The following is an 11723-nucleotide window of genomic DNA, read 5'->3' as shown; positions in this document are numbered from 1 at the left end:
TGGAATAATGATAGAATGAGAGTACTAAAACCCCCACAACTGGCCCTACATGAATGGCCAGCTATCTCAAAAGAGGGACTGTGCTTGTCAGAGGGAATCCCTTCAGAGGACTCTTGGACAGGTTAAAGTGCCATGGATATGTTGTGTAATGGGCAGTGTAAACTTACAGGGACTTGATTTCAAAGGTCATTAGAGAAGTTAGTCACAACTTCTAAAGCAACCATCAGAAAACAGCTTGGACTCACTCAAGTAAACAGGGGCTTTATTGGCTTATAGACCTGGACAGTCCAGGTATAGATCTGGTTCCGGACAAGGCTGATTCAGAGACTCCACGTGGTCAAGGCTCTGTTGTTTGTCAATCCCTTGGCTCCTCCACTTCCAGTTTGGCTTCTGTCCTCACAGTCTCTCTCCATGTGGCAAACAAGATGGCTACTGGTGGTCCCAGGTTCACGTCCTCTCAGCTTGGAAATCCAGCAGCAAGAAGATGTCTCACTCCCAAAGTCCATAACTCAATCCTTGGGAAGACTGTAGTTGGTCCTGCTAGGAACACGTAACTATCCAACTATCCTCCAGATAGGGAGCTGGGGAGATGGGAGACGGGCTCCTCTGACAGGACACCCTGTGGTTCACGTCCACTCTTGTGGCCTGGGTATATTGGGAATGCGGGGATGAAGAAAGAATTCACAGCCCCACAAGGTTCGTGTGGAAAAGGGGAGGAGTTTCCCAGAAGAGCCATAAAATTAAGAAAGCACTGCGAGCAAACAAAAACCAGTCATTTAAGTTCTTGGCAGTAACAACATATTTATACCTAGTGCTTCATTTTGCTCTGGAAAAAAAGCAGATCTGCTCTGCTGGGGCAATTCTAATGGCCTTTCCAGTGTGCTTTGAGAAAGAGGAGGGACTGCGTGGTATTGCTGGGCTTCCCATTTCAGAAGACCTGGGCCCAGCAGTTCTATGACATGATGATGAGCACTCTGGACCCAAACCAGACACCTGGCCAGTGTCCTGATTCTGAGACTGAAGAGCCCTGTGAATGTGGGCAATGCCCTCCTGCTTTCTGGGGGTCATGGGTAGGGAATTAAATAGAAGAGCAGCGCTTCCTTCTCAGCTCTTGCCTTGTGAGTTTTTTATAACATCATTTCTCCTTTCTGGGTGTTAGTTTTCTCATCCATGTGAGGTAAGAAATTATCTCCAAGATCTGTCCAACTTGAAATAAAAATGAAAACAAAACACCTCAAATTCTGATTCTTTTGGACAGTTTCCCAGCATAGTTAACGAGCTCCCAGACCAGACACTCTACCTCCATTCTCAGGCGCTGAGGAGGGTGGAGCAGGCCTGCAATGCATATAGGGGAACAAAGGCCCAGAGATAGAGACGTGGGAACCATGCAGTGTAAAAAAGCGGGAGGTACCAGAGACAGAGACGTGGGGCCCATGCGGTGTAAAAAACCGGGAGGTACCTTCAGGACCCACAGCTGGGCCTCAGGGCCACAGCTGGGGTTTGGTGAACACTTCGCCTCGCACTTCATACTTCAGTGCCCGCCAGTTCAGGACATTAGGACTGAAGGGCCCGCCAAGATAGATGGTGTTAATCTCATCTGGTGACAGCACAAAGTCCCACATGTTCACATTTCCAATGTCTCCCACCAGGGACTGGCTTTCTTCAAAGTTCCCACCGAAGGAATCCTGCTCCTGCCCCAAGATGATGCTTGCTTCTGCCCCCACAGTGTATCCCTTCTTCAGACTCTTCCTCACCCTGGGCTTCCCATCTACCCAGAACTCCACGATCCCTGAGGCGGACTCCCAGCTTGTACAAATGTGTACTGGAGCTACTGTGACTTCAGGAACCTCGAATAATATTTCAGACCCACCCACTGTAAAACTGTAACCTATACCCTTAGACCAAAATATGAGAATCTCATTGTCTTGTCTCTTGGTGGCATACGAGAAAATACTGTACCCACGGGTCGAGGACAGTTCCGTGTAGAAGTGGAGGCACACAGTGAAGGCTTTGAGAGGCTTCGTTAACGGTGCTTTGAGGGATACATAGGAAGTATCCGACTCTTTGGGAAACACAAAAGCCTTCCTCGACATGTCTGTGAGCCAGAAAAACAAGCAAATGTGAGAGATTTCTCAGATCACACAGATCTATCCCCTCACTTATGTATAGAATTTAAGATTGAGAAACAGACTGACCCCTTCTCCAGTTACACACCACACACACACACACACACACACACACACACACACACACACCATGAAGGATGCTCCACTGTTCTGTTCACACAGTCTTTTTTTTTTTTTTTTTGAGACTGTTCATGCAGTCTTAGACCCCACCCCCATACCTCAGATCAAATCTTTCCCATAGCCTGGGGTGGCCCTTACCTGTCTGGCCAAAAGCATGAGAGAGGCTGGTCAAGACCAAGAAACACAACAGCTTCTCCATGGTCACGTCCTGCTGCCAGTGATACAAGGACCTGAATTCAGTCCTTTGGAAAAGATGTATTCGGCTGAAAGTTCAGGGGCTAGAAGTCCTAGATCTCTTGCCTTAGAGCTACCTCCTCCTGCCTGGATTTATATCCAAAGCAGTAAGGGAGTTTGCGCCACTATGTAAATAATTTTCCAGCATTGCTTGTTGGGGCAGGTGTCAGAGCTTCGGGAAGAGGGGAAGCAAAATTATTTCAGAACAGAGAAATCAATGTGAGTTATTTATTACAAACTCCTATGACTACTGACTTACCAATTCTTTATGACAGGAAAAATGAAGAAATCTCTCAGGGCTCCACTTTGGCTATCTATCCTGCGAAAATAATGGGAAATGGTAACATATTAAACGAGTGGCCATCTGGGTGCACGTGGTAGCTGCCTCTCCAACACCTACTTCAGCCCAAATCATAGAGTTTGACAAAGGAAATCTGACAGCTTCTGGAGATGGACATTATCACTAACCCCTTTCAGAATTTGCTTATTTACAGACTGGGAAATGAGGAAAACAAACATGCTCCTCCCAGAGCCATGGACACATTTTTTTATTATTATTATACTTTAAGTTTTAGGGTACATGTGCACAATGTGCAGGTTAGTTACATATGTATACATATGCCATGCTGGTGTGCTGCACCCATTAACTCATCATTTAGCATTAGGTATATCTTCTAATGCTATCCCTCCCCCCTCCCCCCACCCCACAACAGTCCCCAGAGTGTGATGTTCCCCTTCCTGTGTCCAAGTATTCTCATTGTTCAATTCCCATCTATGAGTGAGAACATGCGGTGTTTGGTTTTTTGCATGGACACATTTTCTCAGCCAATTGAGTACACTTATTAAGAACTCTCTAGACATCTTGGCACTAAATGACGGCCCTGACAGTAAAAGTCCAGTGAAATGTGTGCCTGATCACAGACATAGCATTATATCAAAGTTTCTTCCAACATTTTTCTCTGAATATGTAAAGCTTCAGGCAGGAGTCAGGATAATCTGATTCTACTCTTTCCTCTATTCACAAGATTCAAGTAATCCCTCCACACTGTCTGTCAATCTTACTACAGTTCCCTACTTAACTCACTCTTCAAAATGACTATTATACTCCTTCTCCTTGCTCCTCAAGTCCCCAAAATCTCATTTATTCTTTCATTCAGCTGATGAACTCACCTTTCATTGAGAAGTTAGAAGCAATCAGAAAAGAACCACCGTATCCTTTGTAGTAGAGTCTTCTAGCCATTCCCTAACATCCATTCTCTACTTCTCATAAGAGAAGAATAACATTTTCAGTTGGGCGCTTGGTCATCCCCTCAAACACCAAATTTCCCAGCCCCCACTGTAGCTTGCAGTGATGATGTGATTAAATTAAGGCCAACGAGATATGAACAGAATAGGGACCATCTCTAGGTTGTGCTCTTTAAGAAAGGTATGTGCTTTCCCCTCCCACTTCCCCCTTTTTCCCTTTGACTAGTATTCAGTCATGATAGCAGGAGATGGAATAGTTCACTTTCAGGCCAGCAAGTGTAAGCTGCATGTTGAGGTTGGCATGGCAACAAGATAGATGGAGCCTGGATAATTGGGTATGGAGCCACTGCATCAGCTCTAGGCTGCCTACCTGAAAATTTACTTAAAGGAGAAATACTCTCCTCTTTTGTTAAATCACTTTTAACTCAGTCTTTCTGTTCTTAACACCTAACTGATATCCTTATATATCCTCCTACAACCCAATGTACCAGCCTTTCTGTCTTCCTCTATTAAAAGGGATGAGCTCTCCCTGTGTTACATCTAAGGCCAACCCTTGCAATTCTTCAGTGGATCCCAGACCCTGTCGACTATGCAAGGAATTTTGCTCCTATAGGTATCCTCTCTATCTTCTGTATTATTAATTTATTCATCTTTACTTGATCATTTCCACAAAACCATACTATAATATATTTAATCTTTTAGAGAAAGAAGAAAGAAAAGAGAAAAAAGGAAGGATGGGAGGGAGAGAGGGAGGAAGGAAGGAAAAGTTTACGTGGGTTGACAACCTCTATTTTCCATCTCCTGTTCCCTCCTCAATCCATGGAAATCAGGCATTGGCCTTCACCACTCTAGTGAAGCCAACATAAACAAACACCTCTCTCATTAAATCTAATAATGAATTTTCTGTTCTTATTTTACCCAGCTTCTTGGCAACATTCAACACAGTTTATAACTTCCTCCTGAATTCTTTCTTTTCTTTTCTTATTTTTTTTTTTTTTTTTTTTTTTTTTTTTGTGAGATGGAATCTCGCTCTGTCGCCCAGGCTGGAGTGCAGTGACATAATCTCAGCTCACTGCAACCTCTGCCTCCTGGGTTCAAGTGATTCTCCTGCCTCAGCCTCCTGAGTAGCTGGGATTATAGGCACATGCCACCACACCCAGCTAATTTTTTGTATTTTTAGTAGAGACGGGGTTTCACCATGTTAGCCAGAATGGTCTCAATCTCCTGACCTCATGATCTGCCCACCTCAGCCTCCCAAAGTGCTGGGATTACAGGCATGAGCCATCATGCCCAGCCAACTTCCTCCTGAATTCTTGCTCCTAGTTTAAAAGTGAAATAATTTCAAGGCTTTCTGCCTAAAAGAAGTGGTCCTCTGTCCCACCACTCTCTATCTCATATGGTTTGGCTCTGTGTCCTCACCCAAATCTCATCTTGAATTGCAATCCCCACATGTCAAGGGAGGGACCTGGTGGGAGGTGGGTGGATCATAGGAGCGGTTTCCCCCATGCTGTTCTCATTTTAGTGAGTGGGTTCTCACAAGATCTGATGGTTTAAAAGTGTTAGGCAGTTCCTCCCCACCCTCTATCTCTCCTGCCACCTTGTGAAGAAGGTACCTGCTTCCCCTTTGCCTTCTGCCATAATTGTAAGTTTCCTGAGGCCTCCCGAGTCATGCAGAACTGTGAGTCAATTGAACCTCTTTTGTTTATAAATTACCCGGTTTCAGGTAGCTCTTTATAGCAGTGTAAAAACAAACTAATACAGAAAATTGGTACCAGGATAGTGGGATACTGCTATAAAGATTCCTAAAAATGTGGAAGCAACTTTGGAACCGACTATGGGCAGAGGCTGGAAGAGTTTGGAGGGCTCAGGAGAAGACAGGAAGATGTGGAAAAGCTTGGAACTTCCTGAGTTTTGTTGAATGGTTTTGACCAAAATGCTGATAGTGATATGGAAAATTAAGTTCATGCAGAGGTGTCCTTAGATGGAGATGAGGAACTTATTGGAACGGGAGTAAAGGTCACTCTTTCTATGTTTTAGCAAAGACAATGGTGGCATTTTGCCCATGCCCTAGAGATCTGCGGAACTTTTAACTTAAGAGACATGATTTCTTGAATGCTTTGGTGCTTAAGAAATTTCTAAGCACCAAAGCATTCAAGAAGTGACCTGGCTTTTTCTGAAAACATACAATCATATGTGTTCACAAAGAGATTATCTGAAATTGGAACTTATGTTTAAAAGGGAAAGGGAGCATAAAAGTTTGGAAAATGTGCAGCCTGACCATGTGGTAGAAAAGAAAAACCCATTTTCTGGGGAAAAATTCAAGCTGGCTGCAGAAATTTGCATAAGTAATGAGGAGATGAATGTTGATAGCCAAAACAATGAGGAAAATGTCTTCAGGTCATTTCAGAAGATCTTCATGGCAGCCCCTCCCATCAGAGGTCCAAAAGCCTAGGAGGAAAAAATGGTATCATGGGCAAGGCCCAGGGCCCCGCTGCTCTGTGCAGCCCAGGAACATGGCACCCTGTGTGCCAGCTGCTGCGGCTCCAGCCATGGCTAAAAGGGGGCAATGTATATAGCTCAGTCCATTGCTTCAGAAGGCACAAGCCCCAAGCCTTGGTGGCTTCCAAGTGGTGTTGAGGGTGCAGATGCACAGAAGACAAGAATTGAGCTTTGGGAGTTTCTGTCTAGATTTCAGAAGATGTATGGAAACACCTGGATGTTCAGGCAGAAGTCTTCTGCAGGCATGGAGCCCTCACAGAAAACCTCTACTAGGGCAATGCAGCAGGGAAATGTGGGGTTGGAGTCTCCACACAGAGTCCCCACTGGGGCACTGCCTAGTGGATCTGTGAGAAAAGGGCCACTGTCCTCCAGACCCCAGAATGGTAGAACCACTGACAGTTTGCACCTTGTGCTTAGAAAAGCTTGCAAGTGTTCAACGCCAGCCTGTGAAAGCAGCCACAGGGGCTGTACCCTGAAGAGCCACAAGTATGGAGCTACCCAAGGCCATGGAAGCCTACCGCTAGCATCAGCATGCCCTGGATGTGAGACAAAGAATCAAAGGAGATTATTTTGGAGCTTTAAGATTTCATGAGTGTCCTGCCAGATTTTGGATTTACATGGGGCCTGTGGCCCCTTTGTTTTGGCCAATTTCTCCCATTTCAAACAGGACCATTTACCCAATGCCTATACCCCCACTGTATCTTGGAAGTAACTATCTTGTTTTTTATTTTACTAGGCTAATAGGCAGAAGTGACTTGCCTTTTCTCAGATGGAACTTTAGACTTGGACTTTTGAGTTAATGCTGAAATGAGTTAAGTTTGGGTGACTGTTGGGAAGGCATGATTGGTTTTGAAATGTGAAAAGAACATGATATTTTGGAGGAGCCAGAGGTGGAATGATATGGTTTGGTTCTGTGTTCCCACCCAAATGTCATCTCAAATTGTAATCCCCATGAGTTGAGGGAGGGACATGGTGGGAGAAGATTGGATCGTGGAGGTAGTTTTGCCCATGCTGTGCTCATGATAATGAGTTCTCACGAGGTCTGATGATTTAAATAAAAGTGCTTGGCAGTCTCCCACTCACACTGTCTCTCTCCTGCTGCCTTGTGAAGAAAATGCCTGCTTCCCCTTCACCTTCCACCATGATTGTAAGTTTCATGAGTCCTCCCCAAACGTGTGGAACTGTAAGTTCATTTAAAATTTCTTTTGTTTATAAATTACCCATACTCAGGTAGTTCTTTACAGCAGTGTGAAAACCAACTAATACACCATCCTTGACTCACGAGTAGAGCTGAGAGATAGACCATGCCTCAATAACATTGTTTGAGTCTCTGAATCCAGTCTCACCTGATGCCAGCTTCACCTCACATCTTCTGTGGTTCATTAACCAATAAACTCCCTTTTTACTTACTGTACACATTTCAGCAGGTATTATGATACTTACATTTGACTAACTTTTGACAAACAGAAATGCCTTCCTAATAACACCCTGAATCCAGGACATTGTGTGTCCAAACCAATCATCACTTGCCCTGAATACATACATACACTGGTGTCCTTGCCACCAGAATCCTTCCAGAGAAGCACAGGTTTTATGCAAGGGGAAGCATTTAAACTGAGCCACAAAAATTGAAGTGGGAGGTTCAAAACTAAGAGAATAATATGAGCAATGGTTACCACCAAATTTCATCTTCTATTGTTTTGTACACAAACTCTGAGAAGCTTATTTGAATCTCTATAACCATGATTGTCCACGTTAGTAAATTAGTATCTTTCCAGTCCAAAATTGTATTAATTTGCAAGACAAAATTCTAAGATATCCCTAATCCACAGATTGTACCAAGTCATTCTTTTATTCACACTCTATCCTAGTTAATTTATTAGTGTACCTTCTACTTGGTATTTACTACTTCCTAATCACTATTAGAACTGCTGTTCTGCTTTATCAGCAAAATAGTTACATTTGTACTTGTAAAGTATTGTTGTTTGTCTCTGTTGCCAAAATTTCTATAAACTTATTACTGAAATAATCTATAGAAAATTTGGGCCTATGGTCTTTCACATTAAGCAAGTGAGAGACTTCGAAGGTTTCCTGAACAAGGAAAGAGTAGAGTCTTTTAGAATTTTTATTGGCAGCAATATGAATAATATATTGGTGTGAGAAAGATTATAAATTGGGAGACCATTCTGTGGGTCTTCGTTCCTTAATTAAACCAAGACGTATCTTAGGAACATTTTCTAGAGATCAGGCATTAAGCCAGTTAACTAGACAAATTATGTTAAAGATAATGTGATTGAACACTTGAACCTGGGAGGCAGAGGTTGCAGTGAGCCGAGATCACGCCAATGTACTCCAGCCTAGGTGACAGATAGAGACTCTGTCTCAAAGAAACAAACAAACAAAAAAGATAATAGGACTCAAAACTAGCACAGAAGCAGTAGGAATGCAGAGAAGAGGAGAGATGTAAAAGGTATGTCAGTAATAAAATTAATAGGAATCAAAAACTGATAAAATATGGAGCTATAAAGAGCAGTGCTCAAAGTTATGTAGCTAGTACTTCTATGTCAAACACTATGGGAATGAGGCCAAGAAGGTTTGATTATTGGTACATAGACCAGTTGGTTTTACTTATTTGGTGGTCAAACATTACAACTCTAACCTTTGCTAGGCAACTAAGAAAGATAATCTAAGGTCAAGAATAACTGTACACATAGATTGATGCAAATACAGCATCATCATCTCTATTAGATAAAATGAGAGGAAATTCAGACCTTTTATTTATGGATAATAGCATTTCTTTCTTGAAAGCCAGCCTATTGCAAAGCCTGGCACAGTGTTGGTGCTCAGTAGTGCTGTAGGGTGAATAGATGAAGGAATAACTGAAGGAATGGCAGAAAAAGCATGGAAGACAAATTCCATTAATGGTGGACTGAGAACTAACACTAATATCATCTTCCCGCTTCAATTCCTATGAATAAGAAAAAAGGCATTTTTTAATATAAATTAATGTAGTGCCAGAAAAAAAAGTTTCATTCAACAGAAATAAATAGAAGAATCTCTGGAAGTCAGAAAGCAGAAGAATTATATTAATAGAAGAAATCATAACCCAGAACATATACAGAGGAAGGTCCACTATAAAAATTTGAAGTGTTTCTGGGGAATGCTAGAAAGAAAGGGACAATGGAAACAAGTGGCACAAAGTATTAGAGAGATTGATTAAGGGGTCACTGCTACCATGCCTCTTGGCCAAGCATTAAGCATTTGCTCTTAATCTGAAGCAATCAGAGTCCTTTGGCCTGACAGGTGGGACCTTGCCCAAGGAGTCTGAAGACATCCAGGAGAGAACCCTATGCTCCCACATTCAAAAGACAAATTAGTGGTACACCCTGCCAGCATTTCTGGCTCATTCCTCATAATCCCTAGAGATGGGCTACAGAAAACAGGAATGGCATCCATAGATATGCTGAGAGAATTAATACCATGAAAAGGGGGCAGTTCACTCAACAAATATACTGATAGGAAACGGAATATAAGAGCCAATAGAGAAGTTTTTTGTTGAGAAGTATAATCAATATATTCAGAGTATACAAAGTATAGACAAAAAATAAATAAGACAAAAATCTTGGGAATCAAAACTATGATACTCAAAAAAAAAGGATTTCAGAGAAAGAAAACATTGAGATTGGAGGTAGGAAAATAATCAAAGAAATAATATTAAAACATCTTAGAGTAGTTAACAAAAGTAAGTGATCAGATCAAAAGAGCCACAGCATACCAAGCAGGGTGTATTAAAAAGATCCATGTCTAAACAATGGCAAGGACTTTGATAATTAGGATAAGGCAAAAAATTTGAAAAATCTCCAGATATCATGTATACGTATCCTAGAAAGGAAGGAGAATCAACAGGTGTTAGAAAAGTATCAATAAAAAGATAGAGAATTAAAAATGAGCAAAGAAAATAAAGCTACCTGACTTATTTTAAGAATCCAGTAACAAGTTACCACAAAACCCAAACAAAAATGGTACAAAAAAAAGAAAATGAGAAGCCATTCTCATTTATAAACATAGATGCAAAAATCCTACATAAAGTATAAGCAAGTCAAATCTATGTGTAAAAAATTTAAAACGTTATAACTAAGTAGAGTTGTTAAGCAAACAAGAGAAAATGTCTAGGCAACACTCACATGCCGACTGGAGCAGCAGTTACTGGGGACACTCACAGTCAGAGCTGTGAGAGGCCCTCATAAACCATCACATTCTAGGGCCATGCTCAGGGATCTGGTAGCACAGAACATCAGACTCTAGGAGAAGGACCCCTATCCTTGAGCTATGAGGCTGCAAGATTAGAGAAGTACTGGCTTCTTCCCTGGTGTGACCATAGTCCATGAAACCATAGCAATACGGTGTGACAACCTAGCATTCATAGTTTGAGGGGGCATCTGCCCTTCCCTGGTGTGGCTGGGGGGCTGAGATCCACACCTTTCAGTTGCAGCTAAATGACTCAGCAAGCTTAGAAAGGATGAAGTGCAAAAACATTCATAGCAAGAGTCAACAGCCATCCCCTGACGTGACTGAGGGCTAAGTGTCTAACCCTTGTGATTAATAAAGATTGGTTGCCTGAGTCATTTCTTATCGGGGGAAACCAGCCCCTGATATTCAACATGGGTCCTTTTCTATTTTCCCTAAGTGTTGGCTGGTCTGAGAAATAAAGGGAAAGAGTACAAAAGAGAGAAATTTTAAAGTTGGGTGTCCAGGGGAGACATCACATGTCAGCAGGTTCCGTGATGCCCCGCAAGCCACAAAACCAGCAAGTTTTTATTAGCGATTTTCAAAAGGGGAGGGAGTGTACGAATAGGGTGTGGGTCACAGAGATCACATGCTTCACAAGGTAGTAAAATATCACAAGGCAAATGGAGGCAGGGTGAGATCACAGGACTGGGGTGAAATTAAAATTGCTAATGAAGTTTTGGGCATGCATTGTCATTGATAACATCTTATCAGAAGACAGGGTATGAGAGCAGACAACCGGTCTGACCAAAATTTATTAGGTGGGAATTTCCTCGTCCTAATAAGCCTGGGAGCGCTACAGGAGACTGGGCCTTATTTCATCCCTTATCTACAACCGTAAAAGAGAGGCGTTCCCAAAGTGGCCATTTTAGGGACCTCCCCTTGGGAATGCATTCTCTTTCTCAGGAATGTTCCTTGCTGAGAAAAAGAATTCAGCGACATTTCTCCTATTTGCTTTTGAAAGAAGAGAAATATGGCTCTGTTCCACCTGGCTCTCAGGCAGCCAGGCCTAATGGTTGTCTCCCTTGTTCCCTGAACATCACTGTTATCCTGTTCTTTTTTCAAGATGCCCAGATTTCATATTGTTTAAACAATTTGTGCAGTTAACACAATCATCACAGGGTCCTGAGGCAACATTCATCCTCAGCTTACAAAGATGATGGGATTAAGAAATTAAAGTAAAGACAGGCATAGGAAATCACAAGAGTATTG

The 11723-nt window shown here is 42.4% G+C and overlaps 1 protein-coding gene across 1 annotated transcript; it reads right to left on the bottom strand.

The window, feature by feature from the left end:
- Nucleotides 1-245: 245 nt before the first annotated feature.
- Nucleotides 246-2652, bottom strand: CRP (C-reactive protein). Its single transcript, XM_001170732.7, has 2 exons — nucleotides 2385-2652; nucleotides 246-2095 (listed from the first exon to the last, which is right to left on the bottom strand). Exons 1-2 carry the CDS (start codon nucleotides 2443-2445, stop codon nucleotides 1482-1484), a joined length of 675 nt encoding a protein of 224 aa, XP_001170732.3. The 5' UTR covers nucleotides 2446-2652; the 3' UTR covers nucleotides 246-1481.
- Between the last annotated feature and the right edge of the window lie 9071 nt (nucleotides 2653-11723).

The sequence above is a fragment of the Pan troglodytes genome, chromosome 1 (assembly GCF_028858775.2).
Source record: "Pan troglodytes isolate AG18354 chromosome 1, NHGRI_mPanTro3-v2.0_pri, whole genome shotgun sequence".
NCBI classification, from domain to species: Eukaryota; Metazoa; Chordata; class Mammalia; order Primates; family Hominidae; genus Pan; species Pan troglodytes.
This window is presented reverse-complemented; position numbering and strand designations above follow the sequence as displayed.